The sequence below is a fragment of the Natator depressus genome, chromosome 23, assembly GCF_965152275.1.
Source record: "Natator depressus isolate rNatDep1 chromosome 23, rNatDep2.hap1, whole genome shotgun sequence".
Lineage (NCBI taxonomy): Eukaryota > Metazoa > Chordata > Testudines > Cheloniidae > Natator > Natator depressus.
The window spans coordinates 13179895-13199804 of NC_134256.1; the positions used below are offsets into that span (position 1 = coordinate 13179895).

At 49.2% G+C, this 19910-nt stretch overlaps 1 protein-coding gene across 1 annotated transcript in view; it reads right to left on the reverse strand.

Annotated features, from left to right (window-relative positions):
• Positions 1–262: 262 nt before the first annotated feature.
• LOC141976818 (butyrophilin subfamily 3 member A1-like) overlaps positions 263–19910 on the reverse strand; it is a 72496-nt gene continuing 52848 nt past the window's right edge. The window contains 10 exon segments of the mRNA XM_074937981.1: positions 263–792; positions 1429–1455; positions 8057–8089; positions 9876–9926; positions 11287–11343; positions 11819–11973; positions 13397–13514; positions 14288–14314; positions 15049–15180; positions 16419–16445. Of these exon segments, the coding sequence (XP_074794082.1) occupies positions 263–792; positions 1429–1455; positions 8057–8089; positions 9876–9926; positions 11287–11343; positions 11819–11973; positions 13397–13514; positions 14288–14314; positions 15049–15180; positions 16419–16445 (1157 nt within the window).

The window sequence follows — 19910 nt, forward strand, 5'->3', positions numbered from 1 at the left end:
AAAAATCCTAGTTTATAGCTCTGTTTGTGAGAGCTCAGTTGTACATTCCAGTACAGTTCCATCTGTTACACGGGGAGCCACCCCTGCAGCATTAGCAATGTATGTAACTAAAATTTCACAGGCAATGTTTTTCCACTTTGTCTTTCCTCTGGCTGCAACGCATTCTCTTACTTTGGTTCAGTTTGGTCAACTGTGCTATAATGTATCAGGGAGCTTTAAATTAGACTGGTCAACAAAACTGAACCTCACTGCCATTAGAAATTTATTCCTCTTCTTTAACTGAACAAATTTTCATTGATGTTTCTTTGTCGGAACTTTTAAAGAACGGATAAACAGCACCTGAGAATGAACAATTTTTAAATGTGAACAACACAGATTTGTCAGTTTCATTGAAAAATGTCACCCGCCCTTCTTCGTAACTAATGTAAACTCCAATTTTCTCAGCCTTTTTCTGCACGATGACCGGGGTCCATGGGTCTGTTTTTGCCCAATAATCTCTCCCACTCAGACCCAGAGCCCAGAATCCCTCTTTAGGGGACAGGGAAAATTTTTCTTTTCTCTGTATGGATTTTTTGGCCACTCCGAGGTCCCAGTCAGTGCTGCTCCCGACATCCACCGCCCAGGAGTGCTCTCCAGAGGAAAATCCTTCACAGCCCAGCACACAGACAGTCAAATCGAACCTCTCTGGGTTTGGTGGAACTTTTTGAGGTTGGGCTTCATGTTTCAAACTCTTCTTGTCATCAGAAATGGAGAGGTTGGGGTGGGCTGTTCTTGCATCAAGAGTGATGTTTTCTGAAAAGAGAGATTGGGTTTTTAAAAGCACTGGTCTAATGTCAGTCTGAGTGGGGATAAGGGGATGTTTACAGGGTGGACTCCATCCTGCACTCCCTTCAAAATGGGAGTTTTGCCTGATTGAAGCCTGCTTGATAATGTTTTTGTTGTATGGAAATATTTCAGATATATGAGAGTTGTGTGAGGTTCACACAAAACTGAAAGTGATTCTGAATTATTTGGGTGGCATTCACAAGAGGAGATATAAGCAAATAAGTTCAATATTTAGGTGACACTGAAATTCACAGAATGCTGCCTAACTCTGCCTGTATCTAAATTACCTAGGAATCTAGGTTTCCATCATTGAAGTGCCCAAGGTCCTAAACTTTGTCAGCTGGTCATGTACTCAGCCAGCTAAGTCCTGACATTGCCTAGCAGTTTGGTACCTAACTCATGCTCACACCCCAGCAGGATTCACAAACAAGGGGGCTCCCCTGCCTAAACTGCCTCTGTGGCCTGGTCCAGCAGATGAGCGCTGACTCTGATCTCACATCTGTGTAAATTAGGAGAGACTCTACATACATCTATGAACTTACACTGGTGTGAAATTGATATGTGGACAGCATTAGTTCTTGGAAGAAAAGTGGAGTTTGTTACCTATTTTATTGCGAGCCTTTCTCCATTCTGGAATCAGAGTGAGAGAAAACAGACATTGAATTAAAAGAAACCCATACTAAAGATTTTTGTGAATCTGGAAATATGATATTAAAATGCACATAAAAAATATCCCTAGAATGCACACACAGTCAGATGTAGTACACCATTCGTACATGTGGGCTTTGCTGAACTCCTATGATTAGAACCTGAACAGGGATCTTGGTCTGCCTAAGAACGGCTTTGTCTGTCTTGCTCCTCAAGCCAATGCCTCATATCATCATGTAACCTGTTCTTTTTTGGGTGTGAGTCATAGACTTTACGGTCAGATTGGACCATCGTGATCATCTAGTCTGACCTCCTGCACATTGCAGGCCACAGAACCTCACTCACCCACAACTGTAACAGACCCCTAACCTCTGGCTGAGTCACGGAAGTCCTCAAATCATGGTTTAAAGTATTCAAGTTACAGAGAATCCACCATTTACATTAGTTTAAAACGGCAAGTGACCCCATGGCCAGGCCCCATACTGCATAGGAAGTGGGGGGGAGGGGGATCCCAAGAAAACAAAAAAGAGGGTCTCTGCCAATCTGACCTGGGGGTAAATTGCTTCCCAACCCCAAATATGTCAATCAGTTAGATCCTGAGCATGGAGGCAAGACCCACCAGCCAAACATCTGGGAAAGAATTCTGTGTAGTAACTCAGAGCCCTCCCCATCTAGTGATAACTGACTGTTGGAGATATTTGCTATTACCAGGTAAAGATCGGCTGCATGTTATCATAGATAGTCTCATCATACCATCCCCTCCATAAACTTATCAAGCTCAGTATTAAAGTCAGTTAAAAATTTTTACACCCACTGCTCCCCTTGGAAGGCTGCTCCAGAGCTTCATACCTCTGATAGTTAGCAACCTTCATCTAATTACACATCTTAACTTGTTGATGGCCAGTTTATATCCATATTTCCTTGTGTCCATACAGGTGCTTAACTTTAAAAAACTCTTCTCCTTCCCTGATTGTCAAAGGCAAGGTGACACCTGTTTGTCTATACAGACATAAGAGCTAATAAAGTTACTGACCTTTTGTAACTGTTGTTCTTCAATATTTGTTGCACATGTGCATTCCAGAATTGGTGCATGCATGCCCTGTGCAGAGTTGCTGGACAATTTTCTGTAAGTGATACCTATTGGGGAGACTCAAGCGCCCTCTACTGCCACATGCTGGTAGCTCTAATATAAAGCATCCATCCAACCCCAGACCCTCTCAGTTCCTCTTTCTGCAAACTCTGAGGTAGAGGGCTCCCAGGGCGGGTCATGGAATGGCCATGTACAACACATCTCAAAGAACAACAGTTACAAAAGATTAGTGTCCTTTGTTTCTTCTATGATTGCTTGCACATGTGAATTGCACTTTTGGTGACTCCCCAGTGGTAATAAAGGTGGAGTGATCGGACTTCACGTACATACAGACTATAGTACAGCTCAACCACATCTGACATTGTCCCTAGAATAATGGGTGATTACCTAGTGGGAGGAGAAAGTGTGCCCCAATGACCAGGTTGCTGCTTTACAAATGCCCTGGATAGGGATTTGTGTTAAAAACACCATTTAGGATGTATGGTATCTTGTGGAATGAGCCGTCAGGTTCCTTGGTGGAAAAATACCTGCCTGTTCATTACAAGCATGGATACATGAAGTTATCTAAGATGAAATTCTCTGTGAGGCGATTGGGAGACCTTTCATTCTGTCTGCTATAGAAACAAGTATTTTGGTGGACCACTGAAATTGTTTAGCGCTGTCTATATAGAATGCTAGGCTCATCTAATGTCCAGTGTGAATAGTCATTCTTCATTCCTGTTTGCATGAAGTTTTGGGTACACGGGTAAGTAAATTGCTTCATTGCTATAAAAATTTGAAACTCCTTCAGGTAGGAAATTTGGATGAGGGCATAAGTATTCCTTATCCTTAAAGAAGTCCATATATGGTGGCTCTGATGTAAGGGCATGGAGTTTAGAGCCTCTTCTGGCAGAAGTGATGGCAATTAGAAAAGTCACCTTCCAGGAGAGGTATAGGAAGGAGTACATTTGTAAAGGCTCAAACAGTGAATACATAAATGTAGACAAGAGCAGGTTTTCTCTTAATTGAGGGTACAGCCTTTCCAGGCTTTTAAGGTGTCAAGTGGAGTGCCCCAGGGGTCGGTCCTGGGGCCGGTTTTGTTCAATATCTTCATAAATGATCTGGAGGATGGTGTGGATTGCACTCTCAGCAAATTTGCGGATGATACTAAACTGGGAGGAGTGGTAGATACGCTGGAGGGGAGGGATAGGATACAGAAGGACCTAGACAAATTGGAGGATTGGGCCAAAAGAAATCTGATGAGGTTCAATAAGGATAAGTGCAGGTTCCTGCACTTAGGATGGAAGAATCCAATGCACCGCTACAGACTAGGGACCGAATGGCTAGGCAGCAGTTCTGCAGAAAAGGACCTAGGGGTGACAGTGGACGAGAAGCTGGATATGAGTCAACAGTGTGCCCTTGTTGCCAAGAAGGCCAATGGTATTTTGGGATGTATAAGTAGGGGCATAGCGAGCAGATCGAGGGACGTGATCGTTCCCCTCTATTCGACATTGGTGAGGCCTCATCTGGAGTACTGTGTCCAGTTTTGGGCCCCACACTACAAGAAGGATGTGGATAAATTGGAGAGAGTCCAGCGAAGGGCAACAAAAATGATTAGGGGTCTAGAGCACATGACTTATGAAAAGAGGCTGAGGGAGCTGGGATTGTTTAGTCTGCAGAAGAGAAGAATGAGGGGGGATTTGATAGCTGCTTTCAACTACCTGAAAGGGGGTTCCAAAGAGGATGGCTCTAGACTGTTCTCAATGGTAGCAGATGACAGAACGAGGAGTAATGGTCTCAAGTTGCAATGGGGGAGGTTTAGATTGGATATTAGGAAAAACTTTTTCACTAAGAGGGTGGTGAAACACTGGAATGCGTTACCTAGGGAGGTGGTAGAATCTCCTTCCTTAGAGGTTTTTAAGGTCAGGCTTGACAAAGCCCTGGCTGGGATGATTTAACTGGGAATTGGTCCTGCTTCGAGCAGGGGGTTGGACTAGATGATCTTCTGGGGTCCCTTCCAACCCTGATATTCTATGATTCTATGATTCTATGAATCTGGTTGTCATGTCATTTGAAAAAACAGAATGGTTATCCATGGGAGGGTGGAAAGCTGATATTGTTGCCAGGTGGCCCTTTGTAGAGGAAAGGGTAGACTTGTCTGCATTGATCTGTAGGCCTAGGACCTTGAATGTTGACTCAATGGGTCAAACACTGGACACAACCTGAGCTCTGAACCTGCCCTTGACTAGCCAGTCACCCAGGTAATGGCAGACCTGCACTCCTAATCTCCTCAGGAATGCTGCTACAAAAGCCATACATTTTGTGAACACCCAAGGAGCTGCAGACAGGCCAGATGGAAGCACCATGAACTGCTAATGTGAATGCTTCACTATGAACCTGAGGAACCTTCTGTGCCCTCGGCATATTGACTCATGGAAGTAGGCATCCTTTAATTGAGGGTGGCATACCACTCCCCGGGATCCAGAGTGGGAATAAAGGATGCCAGGGTGACAATGCAGAACTTTATCTTTTTGAGATCTCTTTGAGATGACACAGGTCTAAAATAGGTATGAGACCTCCCTTGGCTTTTTGGAATAGGACATAATGGGAGTAGAAACCCTTCCCTCTTCAATTCTATGAACCTCGTCTATGGACCCCACCTGAAGGAGAGATTGAACCTCCTGGACCAGAAGTTCTTCATGAGAGGGGTCCCTAAAGAGGGACAGGGAGGGAAGGTGGAAAGGAGGGGTAGAAATAACCTGGTGGATGTATCCGACTTCTATAGTTCTCAGCACCCAAAGGTCCATGGTGATATGGGACCAAGAGGAAGTGGGAAAGGCAGTTGGAAAGCAAGGGGAAAATGGGGTCTCCCATCATTGGAACAAGTGTACGGCGTCCTCAAGAGTCCAATAAAAATACCTTACTTGAACTCCCTGAATGTCAGGTGGCGTGGGCATTGATGCAGAGGTAGAAGGTGGAGGTGGTCTATGCCTATAAACTGTATTCCTTTTTCTCTGCAGGTCCTGATGGACAGCTCAGGCAGAATACCAGAGGGGCTGTTGAGGCCCGTAGTGCTTCCTGGAAGGGGCTGGAAAGTACAACAGAAGAGACTTTAGGGTTGCACTTGAGTCCTTTAGACCATGGCGCTTTGTACCCATTGGCTCCAAAAAGCGCAAGGATTCCTCAAAGGGCAGGACCTGAACAGTCTGTTGGACCTCATGCAGAAGCCCAGAGGACTGCAACCAAGAACTCCTATGGATGGTCGCTGCCGAAGCCATGGACCTGGCAGCCAGATCAGCCATATCCAAAGCAGCTTCAAATGAGGCCTTTGCCACTGATTTTCTCTCAGCCACTAGTGAGGAGAACTTTTGCCAATCATCTTGCAGCAGCAAGTCTCTACATTTCCGCATGGAGTCCCACATGTTAAAGTCACAGCAGCCCAACAACGCCTGCTGCTTTGCAATCTTGAATTGTAACCCCCCAGTAGAATAAACTTTCCTAACAAAGAGGTCTAATCTTTTTGAGTCCATTGATTTTGGGGTTGTGTCCTAATGTTCCTGCCTTTCTCTCTTATTGGCGGCAGATACTACTAGAGACCTGAGGGGGATGGGAAGGAGGAATAGGTGTAAAGGAACTCAGAATAGTACTTTCACTCAGCCCTTTATGAAGTGGTGGGAAGGGATGCAGGGTCTGCCACAACCCCTTAACTGGGTCCATAATGGCCTCATTGAGTGGCAGGACCTGCAGCAGCTAAATATTGACCAGGCTGTGGGAGAACTCTTTTACTGCCTCCATTTGTTCACCCAGATTTAAGTCCACCCCCTTTAACAACTTCTGGTGACCCTTATAGTCATCTGGGCAAGGTGACAATGCCCCCTCCTGAAAGGGCCTTCACAGGGGAGGAAGATGAGGATTCCCTTTCTCCCCTACTTGATTTACAGGGTGCTGTTGAGCCTGCTCTTGGAGCCCAGTCTCAGGCTTGGTACCAGAGTTGGAAGCACCTGGAATACACCTTGGACATTAGGCAAAAACCCCATCGATTCCAAAAGGGCCATTGGACTGGCTTAGGACCCCAGTGGCCTCCTGGCCAACCACTCAGTGGTACTCCTGTGACTGGATCAATGGAAGGGTGAAAACGTCTGGAGGAGTAACGAGAGTGGCTTAGAGGATGGAAAGAGTAGGACCCAATCCCCGACGCAGAAGAGGATGACTCTCCTCCCTCTGATCACAGTGTCCAGTTCCTGAGGGTGCCAGCGACCGCTGCTGAGGTGGAGAGGTCCGCCACAAGGCAAGCATTGTGGGTTTTCCCTTTGACAGTACGGAAGCATGAGCTGTCATGGGTATGTGAGGGTGGTCTGGTACCGAGCACTGTAATCATCCAGCCGCTTTTCCCGTCCCCACTGGCACCAATAGTAACGAGTCTTGTACTGCTGGAAACATCAAGGGGAGATGTCTGGCAGCCACAAATGCCTTCGGTGTAGACTCTTCTGTCTCCAGACTCAATGGTACCTGCGTAGCTGCCAGAGTCGGTACAGGCTTCTGTAGTACTGAGACAGAGATCTGCTTGAGTTTAGGCTGCACTCTACTCTGATCCCCATGCCTGGCAGACTTCAGTGCCGTGGATCATCCCCTTTTGGCAGTCTGCTTTTTATGCCCCTTCCTCAGCACAGGGGATGGGGATTGGTGCCGGAACTCTAATACAGTAAGAGAAGCACTCTTTACTGATGGTGGGGCACTTGGTACCGAGTCTGACGGGCCTGGCTCATATGGAGGTCTCAGTGCCACCTCCATGAGCTGAAACTGTAGCTGGGCTGTCTGATCTTTATTCGTGCAACACTTAAAGTCCTTGCAAATTTGGCAACGGTCCCTGATATGAGCTTCCCCAAGGCACTCCAAGCAACTTGAGTGTGGGTAGCTCAGGGGCATAGCCTTATTACTAGAAATGCAGGACGTGAAGCCCAATGACCAAGGCATCCCTCAGCATCAGGGATGGATGGAAAAACAGATAAACACAGAAAATCTAACTAATGAACGAAACACTAGTAATTTTACTAATACTAACTATTTACAATATATAAAGAACTAAGTCCAAAGAGAGAACTTGCGAATGCAAGGAGAGTAGTTCCAGTGACTGTCGCAGGTGGTAACAAGGAACTGAGGGGGAGTGGGGTCAGCTGGGCGCTTTATACCAGGGCTACCAGCGTGTGGTAGCAGATGGCACTTGAGTTGGCCCAAAGGGTACCAGTGAGGGGAAAATGTCTGAAGACTGTCGGTGGGGCATGCATACACCAGGAGTAGAATTCACATGTGCAAGCCCTTGAAGAAGAACCCCATCCTGCTGCAGAGAGCTCACAGTGCTGTGATGGGACTGGGGTGACTAATGTGACTCTGATTTCAGCCCGAAATGTTCACTCAGCCCTGCCCTGTGGTGTTGGTGCCTCTAGATCTGCTCAGCACCGTGTGTGGCTGGGAGCCTCTGCCCAGGGCTCTCTAAAGGAAGGTGGATAAACTTACCAAGCTTCTCATGCAGCTCCTGGCCTTCTGGGGCTAGAAGAAAAGGAGACCATTGTGTGTTCAGTGTTGTTGTTCTAAGCACAGTGACGTGGGGTTATTCCAAACTCTGGGTACATCTACACTGCAGCTGGGAGTGAGCGTCCCAGTTTGAGCAGGGAGACAAGTGCTAGCTCTGCTTGAGCTAGTGCTCTAAAAGTAGCCGGGTAGCCAGGGGTAGCACGTTCAGTGGCCTGGGCTAGCTACTCACATACCATTCAGACCACCTGAGTACATCGTCGGGCAGCTACCCTGAGCCTCTGCCCCTGCTACTCCAGCCACACTGCTATTGTTAGCACACAAGCTCAATCTAACATGTGTCTGGCTACCCCAGCTGGGAAGCTCCTCCCAGCTTCAGTGTAGAGGTACCCAATGAGCCAAGGGTCTCCGAACTGACAGGACACGTCAGACAAAACTGTTATTAATGAACAAAGCCAAGGTCCCAGATCAGCCCTTAAACAGAGCCCACAAATTGCCTTGGGGCCAGTATACACAGCTGATGCCACTACCAGGAATGAGGGGAGGGAGCATCACACCAGACCATGTATCCCGTAGAGAGAGACCTGCCCTGCTGCAGCCTGTCACCCGGCTTCCGACCTCCTATTTTGGTGCCGTTGAATCCCTTTGTGGTGCTGACCTGCACAAGTGTGTACCTCTAGGGTTAGTGGTGGGCAGGAGTTTAGGTGGGGAAGGGCTCCAGGGGGCTGTATGGTACTGGATTTACCGTCCATCCCTAGAGACATGGGGTCAGGTTATGTCCTGGCTCTTGTGAGAATAATGCGAGTGCTGGGTCCTCACAAAGCCCATACAGAGCGTAGTAGAGTATGGAGTCTCTGTTCATTTGAGCCCCAGGACTAGACTAGGAATGGCAGAAACAGGACAGGACTGAGGAGCTGAGGGCTGGGATAACAGGGAAGCTGTGGGTGGGGACTGAGGGATGCCAACAGAGCTGGGGCCAGGGAGGACCCCCAGGGCTGGGATAGCAAGGGGCTGCAGGCAGTGGGAATCCTTGCACAGCTCAGTTCCAGGGCCCCTACCAGTGCCCTGGCATGTATGGTCTGTGCAAGGGTGGGCAGAGAAGGAAGCAGGACTGGACAGGACTGTGGAGCTCACCTCTGTTTAAAAGGGAGGCAGTGGGTGGGGACTGAGGGGCACAGGCAGAGCCGTGTGCAAGTGGGGAGCCCAGCACTGGCATAGCAGGGATTTTGCAGGTCAGAACTGAGATCTAGCCACACACCTGCATGGAGGAAGTTTGCCCAGCCCGACTCAGGGCTTCTCTAACCAGCTCCGTAGTTCGGCATATGGGGATGTGATTTGCTTTACGCACCAAAGTGCTGCACTGTAACTGCCCACTAAGCGGTACCTAGTTCGGCCTGAGGGGGTGTAGCAGCCCCACGTGGATGCTGCTGGTGCACACTAAATGGTACCTAGATCACACTGACGTAGTCCTCTTCACATATGACAATATAAATATAAACTAGGAAGCTTTCAGTTCCACGCACAGCATCCACACGGGCTTGTTACAGCTCAGCACTTTGGTGTGTCCTGCTATTCACACCCCTGTAATCTGAACCACTGGGCAGTGTAGACCTAGCCTGAGTCCTGCCATTCCATATGCATTAAATTCACTCTCTGTTGTTAAGGACAATAGTGAAATGTGAGCTGCAAACACTGTCATGTTTGCTTATTTCCAGGGCAGGGGGTGATCATGCAGGTGACTGAAGTTCAGACAGTGCATGTGGTGATATTTCTATCCCATTATAGTATGAAAGCGCAGACACACATTTATTGGGGTTTAGCCAAGTATCTGCATCCAAGGTCTTCTTCTCAATCTCTGAAAAGGGGAAGAGAAAAGCGTTAGACCCAGAGACACACACTGTGTGGTGCTCTACACTCCCTTATCACTGGGGTTAGACAGAGACACCCCACAACCACACTCCTAAACCCAGTGCAGGAGCTGGCAGGTTTATCAGGAGCAGGGCTGGCGGTTTGTGATATGCACCAACAGGACGGAGACATGAGGAGTTTCGCACTCCTTAGCCCTTGTCTACACACACACTGGCACCAGTTTAACTAATTAGGTTACAAAACACACCTTGAGTTAAACCGGTGCAGGGGTGTGTGTAGAGCAGGCCTTGGGCTGGTGGAGCAGGGCCAGTAGAACCATGGGGCGGGGTCAGTTACTCCACAGCGACCCCTCTGGCTAGTTACAGAACAGCACTGATTGCTAGGGGAGTCCCAGCCAGCCCTCCCCAGCTGGTGGAATGGTGGCTGCAAGGGAGCATGGCAGAGGGCAAAGGAGATGAAAGAGGGGGATCCTCAGGGCTCTTCCAGGCTGTGATTGCTGGGAGAACCCCAGTCACCGTGCTGGCATGTTGTACCCATTCTCTGCACCTTTCATCTGTATTTCCCTGCGTGTGTGCACAGTGCCCAGCAGAACGGGTCAGCCCCATCACAGTGCAAACCAATATCGTTACTAAATATTAAAAAGTTCACAGTGAAATAAATTAGACGTGTGGAGCTACAAACCAGTGCTGCTGCATCTATTACCACAGCTCAAGAGAGCAAATGTCACAGATTCACCGAGTTTCAGCCAGAAGGGACCATTACATCATCTAGTTTGACCTGCTGTGTAACACAGGCCAGAGAATCTCACCCAGTTCCCCCTGCCCTGAGCCCAATAACTTGGGTTTGGCTACAGAAGCTTCCAGAAAGGTTCCCAGTCTGGAGCTGAAGCCATCAAGAAATGGAGAATTCACCACTGCCCTTGGGAGCTTGTTCCAGTGGTTAATCACCCACCCCCTGTCCTGTGCATTCGACAGTCACAGGGATGGAATCATCTCATACAGTGTCATTGACCTTGCTTTTTTTTTTCCTTTATGGAGAAAGCGCCACTGTGCAATTGCCCAGCATGGCAGAATCTGACCCAGATTTGTCACAGAAAACCCGTCTCTCTGCCACAACCATGTGCAGGGAATCTCACAAGCAATGACTGTTGGGTTTCCACTGCAAAATACACATTTGCCAACCTGTTATCATCAGTGTGTGTGAGAAAGTGGGGGAGGTGAGAAAGCACTAGACAGAGACCTCCCGGCTCCATCCCTTTCATTGCACTGAGCTCACAGATAACACCAAGCAGTCACAGAGCTCACACATCTCAACAGACAGAGCAAGAGATAGAGCAGGAGACCTACCATGAATGAACACAGCCTTGTCTTTAGAGGGTTTCTTCTTAGATTCCTTTCGCTTCACTGTGAGACAGATATAGTCACAGGGATGGAATCGTCTCACATAGTGTCATTGACGTTGCTTTTTTTTTTTCCTTTACAGAGAAAGAGCCACTGAGCAATTGCCCAACATGGCAGAATCTGACCCAGATTTGTCACAGCAAACCCGTCTCTCTGCCGCACCCATGTGCAGGGAATCTCACAAGCAATGACTGTTGGGTTTCCACTGAAAAATACACATTTGCCAACCTGTTATCATCAGTGTGTGTGAGAACATGGGGGAGATGAGGAACCACTAGACAGAGACCTCCTGGCTCCATCCCTTTCATTGCATTGAGCCCACAGATAACACCAAGCATCACAGAGCTCACACTACATTACAGGAGAGGGAGAGATGATCATAAGGGCGACTGAAGTCCATATATTGTTTGTGGTGATTTTCCCATCTCATCATAGTGTGAAAGCACAGTTATACGTTTACTAGGGATTCTCCAATTACCTGATTTCAGACTCTTTTCATTTGTCTCTGAAATGGAGAAAAGAACAGAATTAGACACAGAGATGCACTGTGTGATGCTGTGTGCCCTATAACTACTGGGGTTAGTTACAGACACCCCACAGCCACACTTCTTGCCCCAGTGCAGGAGCCAGCAGCTTTGATCGGAGCGGGGCTGGCGGTTAGTGATATGCACCAACACACAGGGGCCCTGGGATTTGCAAAGCGTCTAACCTTGATGGAAGACGTGGGTCTGGATCCCGATACAGCTCTGACATTCTCAACCCTTCCATCTAAGGAGAATTTCTTCTCTGTGTTACTAACAGCCCTTTGGAGCATCCAAGCTACGCCCTCCAGCTACAACTAGGGGATGGACGTGCAGATGATTGGGGCTCACATATTGGATCTGACCTTGGCAACAAAGCATGGGACCATGAGCCACTTTCTGGGAAGTGGCCCAGAAGAGCCTGCACTCCAGCAGTCATTTATAGAAAATGGCTGGCCCCCTCTGCAGCATCAGAACAATGTGATTGGCATTGGATTGTCAAAGGATTGTCTCTCAATGTAGATATAAGAGCAGGTAACTCTGCTTCTGCTGCAGAGAGCTCAGTGCTGAAGTGGGACTGGGGTGACTTTAATTGACTCCGATTATGGCCCAAACTGTTCACTCAGCCCTGCTTTGCTGTGCTTTTGTTTCTGCTCAGCACTCCAGTCAGAGGCTGTAATGGGGAGGTGGATGATCTTACCATTCTTTTGGGGCAGGTCCCGGCATTCCAGGAAGAGGGCAAAAGGAGATCAGCATGGATCATTACAAGCACAGTGACATGGGGCTGTTCCAAACTTTGGGGACATCACCATTACAGCTGGGAGTGAGCTTCCCAGTTTGGGCAGACAGACGTGCTAGTTCTGCTCAAACTAGCGTGCTAAAAGTAGTAGAGTGGCTGGGGGTAGCAAGTGGAATATCTTGGGCTAGCTACCCAAGTACCAAACTGTTGGGGCCTCCTGGGTACATAGTCAGGCAACTATCCTGGTCCGCTGCCCATGCTACCCACAGCTACATTGCTATTATTGGCACGCTATGTCAACAGCAGGGGCCATGAGTATCTAACGGTCCTCTACATGACTCATAGAAGCCAGTATCTTCCAGCCTCCTCACTGTGACTTGTGAATGGTCCCCAGATTGTGCAGCTCGGCTCTGACAGAGAACTTCAGTCCTGGGTGCTGACTGGTGGAACTCCAGGAGTCCTGATTGGTTCCCTGCTTCTATTTAAACCAAGCACAGGACCGGGAAGTTGCTTGTGCAACTGGGTTCCCCTGCTTAGTGCTGCCTCCCCTAAGCTAGCTGATCCTGCTGCCTGACGCTGACCTCTTGGTAGCCTGCCCTGGCCTGGCTCCTGGCTTCAGACCCCTGTTCTTACCACTAGGCCTGACCACCCATGTACCAGTTGTGATGACCTGCACAGACCACATATGCCACAGGAGTGGGCCCAGTGATGGCAGAATGGATCCAGCTACCCAACTGCTGCCCTCTAGAGCACCAGACACACTTGAGTGACCACCCACCTTCAGGCAGACAATTACATGCAGAAAATGCCACACTCCAGGCACTGGCCACGGAGCCCTGTTCTCTGATACATCGGCCTCAACAGTTTGACGGTAACTGCCAGCGATTCCAGGGGTTTATCACCGATGTTGCCTTCTGTTCATGAAGCATCCTCAGTCTAGTGTGACCAGATGTCCCGATTTTATAGGATCAATCCTGATATTTGGTACTTTGTCTTATACAGGCGCTTATTACCCCCGCCACCCCCATCTCGATTTTTCACACTTGCTATCAGGTCACCCTACCTCAGTTTTATCCTACTGATCGTGCAAAGGTGAGGCTGGTTATCAGCCTGCTGTCAGGGGAAGCCCAAGACTGGGTCTCCCATTCCTGGAAGGCGACAGCCCATTTTCAACCCTTCCGTCTAAGGGGAATTCCTTTTCTGTGTTACTAGCAGCCCTTTGGAGCATCAAAGCTACACACTCCAGGTGTAACTAGATGAGGCATATGTCGATGATTGGAGCTCAGATCTGGTATCTGACCTTGGCAACAAACCATGAAAATGGAAGCCGGAGTCCAGTCTCTTGCTCATTTCTACATTCTGGGAAATGGTCCAGAAGAGCCTGTGCTCCAGTAGTCATCTAAGAAAGTGGCTGGGCCCCTTCTACCACATCAGAACAATGTGATTGGCATTGGATTGTCAAAGGCCAGGTGACATCTGTCTGTCTATCCAGACATGAAAACAGGTAACCCTGTGTCTGTTGCAGACAACTCACAGTTCTACACTGGGACTGGGGTGACTTTAAAGGACTCAGATTTTGGCCTCAGTCCGCCCTGCCTTGTGGTGTCACTTTTCCTGGATCTGCTCAGCTCCGTGTGAGTCTGGGAGACTCTGTCCAGGGGCTCTTATGGGAGGTGGATGAACTTACCAATTTTCTTGCTCAGCTCCTGGCATTCTGGGGAGAAAAAAGGAAAAAGTCATAGCTTCAGTGTAGATCACTCTTTGCAGAGTGTCTGGGGTTGTTTCAGACTTTGGGGATATTCTACACAGCAGCTAGGAGGATGCTTCCCAGCTCAGGTACACAGACATGTGCTAATTTTGCTTTAGCTATTGTACTAAAAGCAGCAGGATAGCCGGGGGGTAGCATGGGCTAGCTGCCCAATTACAAACCCATCCAGACCTTGTGGGTACATACTCAGACAGCTATCGTGAGCTGCTCCCCATGCTATCCCCCACCCCCAGATATGCCGCTATTATTAGTGCACTGACTCAGCAGCAGGGGCTTCGGGTATTAAACTCTGGTCCACAGGCCTCCTGGGAACCAATATGTTCCAATCTCCCACCCAGTAACCTGTTAATAATCCCCTGAATGCAAAGCTCAACTCTGACTGAGAACTCCAGTCCTGGGATCTGATTGGTGGAACTCCAGGAGTCCTGTTTGGTTGCCTGCTTATATTTAAACCAAGCATGGAACCAGGAAGTCATCTGTACAGCTGGGTTTCCCCTGCTCAGGGCTGCCTCCCCTGTGCTACCTGCTCCTGCTGCCTGACCCGATCTCCATGTAAGCTGACCTTGCTGCCTTCGGACTCTCCATCTGCCCTTCGGCACTGTCTCAGACTCTAATCTCCTGGTAGCCTGAGCTGGCCTGGCTCCTGGCTTCCAACCCCTATTCTCACCACTAGCACTGACCACACACGTTCTGGTTGTGACAGTTTGGATGGACCATGTAGGCCACAGGAGTAGGCCTGGTGGTGGCAGAATGGATCCACTTAATCAGCTGCTGCCCTTTGGAGCAATAATTCCCTTGAGTGGGCCGCCCACCTTCAGGCAGAAAACCAAGCCCCGCAGGCCCTGGTAATCCATTTTGAGCTCTGCCTGAGGGCACCCCACTTGCAGGTTCCAGTCCAGTTGCACATACCCTGGAAGCCCCAGCAATATCTGTCACACTGGCCCTCATTGACTCACGCACAGCTGACTCCTTTATAAACCCAGCACTGGTCCAGATCCTGCAGAATCCCCTTCAATCCAAGGCCACTTCTGATCTCATAGAGAATATTGATGGTTTTCCTTTGTATTCTGGTCCAGTAAGGGAGGAAACCACTCCCCTGGAGGGCATGATTCAGGGACATGTGCTCCCCCTTGCCTGTTAACATAATACCTCACAGTGGTATTGTCAATAAGTATGTGAACCACTGAGTCACTGATATCGTCCTGAAAATGTAATTTCCTGGGTTCTCCTTATTCCCCTTTTTATAGATAAGCAGTATATTTGCCCTTTTCCAATACTCTGGGATCTGCTACTAACCTTTTTGGTGAAAACTGAAACAAAAAATAATTCAGCACTTCTGCCATTTACACATTTTCTGTTATACAGAGTTAGACACAGTGCTGTGTGATGCTGTGTGCCCCATAATGAATGGGGTTAGTTACAGACACCCCAGAGCCACAGTCCCAGCCCCAGTGCATGAACCAGCAGCTTGGATAGGAGCGGGGCTGGCGGTTAGTGATTTGCACCAACACATAGGATCCCTAGGATTTGCAAAGCATCTAACCTTAATGGAAGATGTGGGTGTGGATCCCAATACAGCTCCGACATTCTCAATGCTTCTGTCAAAGGGTAATTCCTTTTCTGTGTTACTAACAGCCCTTTGCAGCATCAAAGCTACACGCTCCACGTATACCTAGGGGATGGTCGTGCATATGATCGGGGCTCAGATCTGGGTGAGCAAAAAAGCATGGAAACATGAGCCTGAGTCTGGTCGCTTGCTCATCTCCACATTCTCAGAAATGGCCCAGAAGCAGTCATCTATAGAAAGCGGCTGCCCCCCTTCTCCTGCATCAGAACAATGTCATTGACATTGGATTGTCAAAGGCCAGGTGACACCTGTCTGTCTCTCCAGACATGAGAGCAGAGAGCTCACAGTGCTGCTGCGGGACTGGGGTGACTCAGATTTTGGCCCAAACTCTTCACTCAGCCCAGCCCTGCAGTGTCACTGCTCAGTGCCGTGTGTGGCTGGGAGCCTCTGCCCAGGGGCTCTAATGGGGGTGGATGTTCTTACCAAGCTTCTCACGCAGCTCCTGGCATTCTGGGGAGAGAAGAAAATGAGACCATCATGAGTTCAGTGTCGTCGTTCTAAGCAGAGTGACTTGGGGTTATTCCAAACTCTGGGTACATCTACACTGCAGCTGGGAAGGTGAGACCAGTTTGGGCAGGCAGACGAGTGCTAGCTCTGCTCAAGCTAGTGCGCTAAAAGTAGCCGGGTAGCCAGGGGTAGCACGTTCAGTGGCCTGGGCTAGCTACTCACATACCATTCAGACCACCTGAGTACATCGTCGGGCAGCTACCCTGAGCCTCTGCCCCTGCTACTCCCGCCACACTCTATTGTTAGCACACAAGCTCAATCTAACATGTGTCTGGCTACCCCAGCTGGGAAGCTCCTCCCAGCTTCAGTGTAGAGGTACCCAATGAGCCAAGGGTCTCCGAACTGACAGGACACGTCAGACAAAACTGTTGTTAATGAAAAACAGACACAGTCCCTGATCAGCCCTTAAGCAGAGCCCACAAATTGCACAAGGGGCAGCACCTCCAGCTGTTGGCATTACCAGGAATGAGGGGATGGAGCATCACACCAGAACACTTCTCACCTAGAGAGAGGCCTGCACTGCTGCAGCCTGACACCTGGTCTCACACCTCCAATTTCTGTGCCGTGCCCAATCCCTTTGTGGTGCTCATTTGCAAAAGTGGGTAACTCTAGGGTTAGTGGTGGGCAGGAGCTTAGCTGGGCAAGGGCCCGTGGGACTGTGTGGCACTGGATTTACTGTCGACCCACAGAGATGTGGGGTCAGGTTCTGTCCCAGCTCTTGTGAGAATAATGCTAGTGGGGGGTCCCATGAGAGTGCACCTCATAAAGCCCACACAGAGCATTGTGGGGTTTGGAGGTGTGGAAGCAGAAAAATAAGAGAAAAAGAAGGATCTGGGGGTAGATGTCTCAGACCATTTAAGAACTGAGTGAAAGGAAACCCTAACCCTGAACCTAATAACGTGAGAGTTGTAAGAGATGCTGTTTTTGCCTTGATTTCAGTTGATAAGGCTGGAATGCTGACTTAAGCAGAAACCTTGAGATAAGGTTGTGTCTGGAGGGAGTTTGTATAAACAAAAGATAACCGTTAGCCATTGATGTATGTAATGGGAAAGTATAAATACCTGTCTTATACTGCTTGTAGGGGGAAGATCTGCCTAAGGTCAGGGGACCCCCCTGTCTGACCGCAGTCTTCCCTTGCAATTGCTCGTAATAAACTATCTCTGACTTGTTGCTAACAAACACAGAGTGAGGACTTGTTTTCTTCCACAGAGGCTTTGTTCATTTGAGTCCCAGGCCTACAGTAGGATGTGGGGAAACAGGACAGGACTGATGAGCTGAGGGCTGGATAGCAGGGAAGCGGTGGTTGGAGACTGGGGGACGCCAACAGAGCTGGGGCTGGAGGAGGAAGCCCAGGGCTGGGATAGCAGAGGGCTGCAGGCAGTGGTACCCCCTGCACAGCTCAGTTCCAGGTCCCCTACCAGTGACTTGGCACGTATGGTGTGTGTGAGGGCGGGGCGGGAGGGGGAAGGTAACAGGGCTGGACAGCGCTGTGGAGCACAGGTCTGAATAACAGGGAGGCAGTGGGTGGGGATTGAGGGGCACTGGCAGAGCTGGGTGCAAGTGGGGAGCCCAGCATTGGGATAGCAGCCATTTTGCAGGTCAGAACTGAGATCTATCCACAGACCTGCATGGCGGAAGTTTGCCCAGCCCCTGACTCAGGGCTTGTCTAACCAGCCCCGTAGTTCAGCGTATGGGGCTGTGATTTGCTGCATGTGCGAAAGTGCTGCTCTGTAACTGTCCTGTGTGGATGCGGCTGGTGTGCACTGAACAGTACCTAGTTCGCACTAACACAGTCCTCTTCAAATAGAACTGCATAAATGCACACTAGGAACCTTTTAATTCACGCCCACAGCATCTACACGGGTTGTTACACTTTGGTCTCTGATCTTCTGGTAGCCTGACCTGGCCTGGCTGCTGGCTTGTGATCCCTGTTCTGACCACTAGGCCTGACTGCCCATGTCCTGGTTCTGACAGTCTGCATGGACAACGTAGGCTACAGAGTGGGCCTGGTGCTGGGCGAATTGGATCTAGCTACTCAACTGCTACCTTCTGGAGCACCAGACATGCTTGAGGTGGCCGCCTGCCTTCAGGGAGCCAACAAAGCCCTGCAGACCCAGGTCGTCCAGCTGACCTCGGAGAACCAGCTATTGCAGGAGCCAGTAGGACAGCTGCATGTGGAAAATGCCGCACTCCAGACATGGCCCATGGAGCCCTATTCTCTGATTCATCTGCCTGAATGGTTTGACGTAACTGCCAGCGATTCCAGGGATTTACCAAAGTCACCTTCAGTTCATGATGCGTCCTCAGTCCTGCCCTAGTGATCTTGTAACAGGGAGCCTGATTATCAGCCTTCTGTCAGGGGAAGCATGAGACTGGGCCTCCCCTTCCTGGAGGGCGACAGCCCGGTGCTGTAGGACTGAAGGGCAAAAGTCTTAAACAAACTGCACCTCCCATGGGCCCTATTTTTCTCAAGATTTGATTTCATCATCACATATGGTCCCAGAAGGAAAAACGGCCAGGCCAACGCCCTGTCCCATAACGTTCTCAGCACAGCTCCTCACCAGGATATACTCGCATTGATACGCTCTGCCTCTGCCTCAGGAATTCCGCTTGAGAAACAAGCCATTGTCAACAAACAACTGCAAAACTACCAGGAAGGGATGAGGTACAGGAGGGAACCTATCTGTGTTCCCCCAGGCTAAGCAGTAGTTGTGGTCCTGCAACTGTGCCATGATTTTTCTCTAGTGGAACACTTGGGGAACTGTAAGGCCCAACGGTTAATATCCCATCCCTTTGGGTGGCTCCAGATGCACCCCAAAATACAGTCATTCATTGCCTCCTGTGATTTTTGTGCCTATGCCAAGATGACATACACACCTACTGTCTCCTCCAACCCTTGCAGATCCCGTTTCAACTCTGGGTGGCTATCACTGTAGATATTATTCTAGAAATTCATAGCAATACTGACAGTAGTGGATACTTTACCAAAATGGCCCTCTTGGTCCCCAGCACAGGCGTATCCTAAGCTGCAGGGATGGCCCAACTATGTATAAACCATGCAGTCCGCCTCAACGACCTTCCAGAACGCATCACCTCTGATCAGGGGCCTCAGTTCATGGCCCAGTTCTGATGCGAGGCCCTTTGCCTGATGGCGTTCCACATGTGTCTTTTCTCCATTTACCCTCCCAAGTCCAGTGTGCAAAAGGAAAGGACCAACCAGATCATCGAACAGTAGCTGTGATGTTATGCCAGCCACCACCAGTCCTCGCTTCTCCCTTCTGCAGAGTTTCCACATAACAACACAGACCATACATCTGTGGATCAAAGACCATTTTCCACTAACTAAGGATACCACTCCTGATTCCACCTGCAATTCATAGAATATCAGGGTTGGAAGGGACCTCAGGA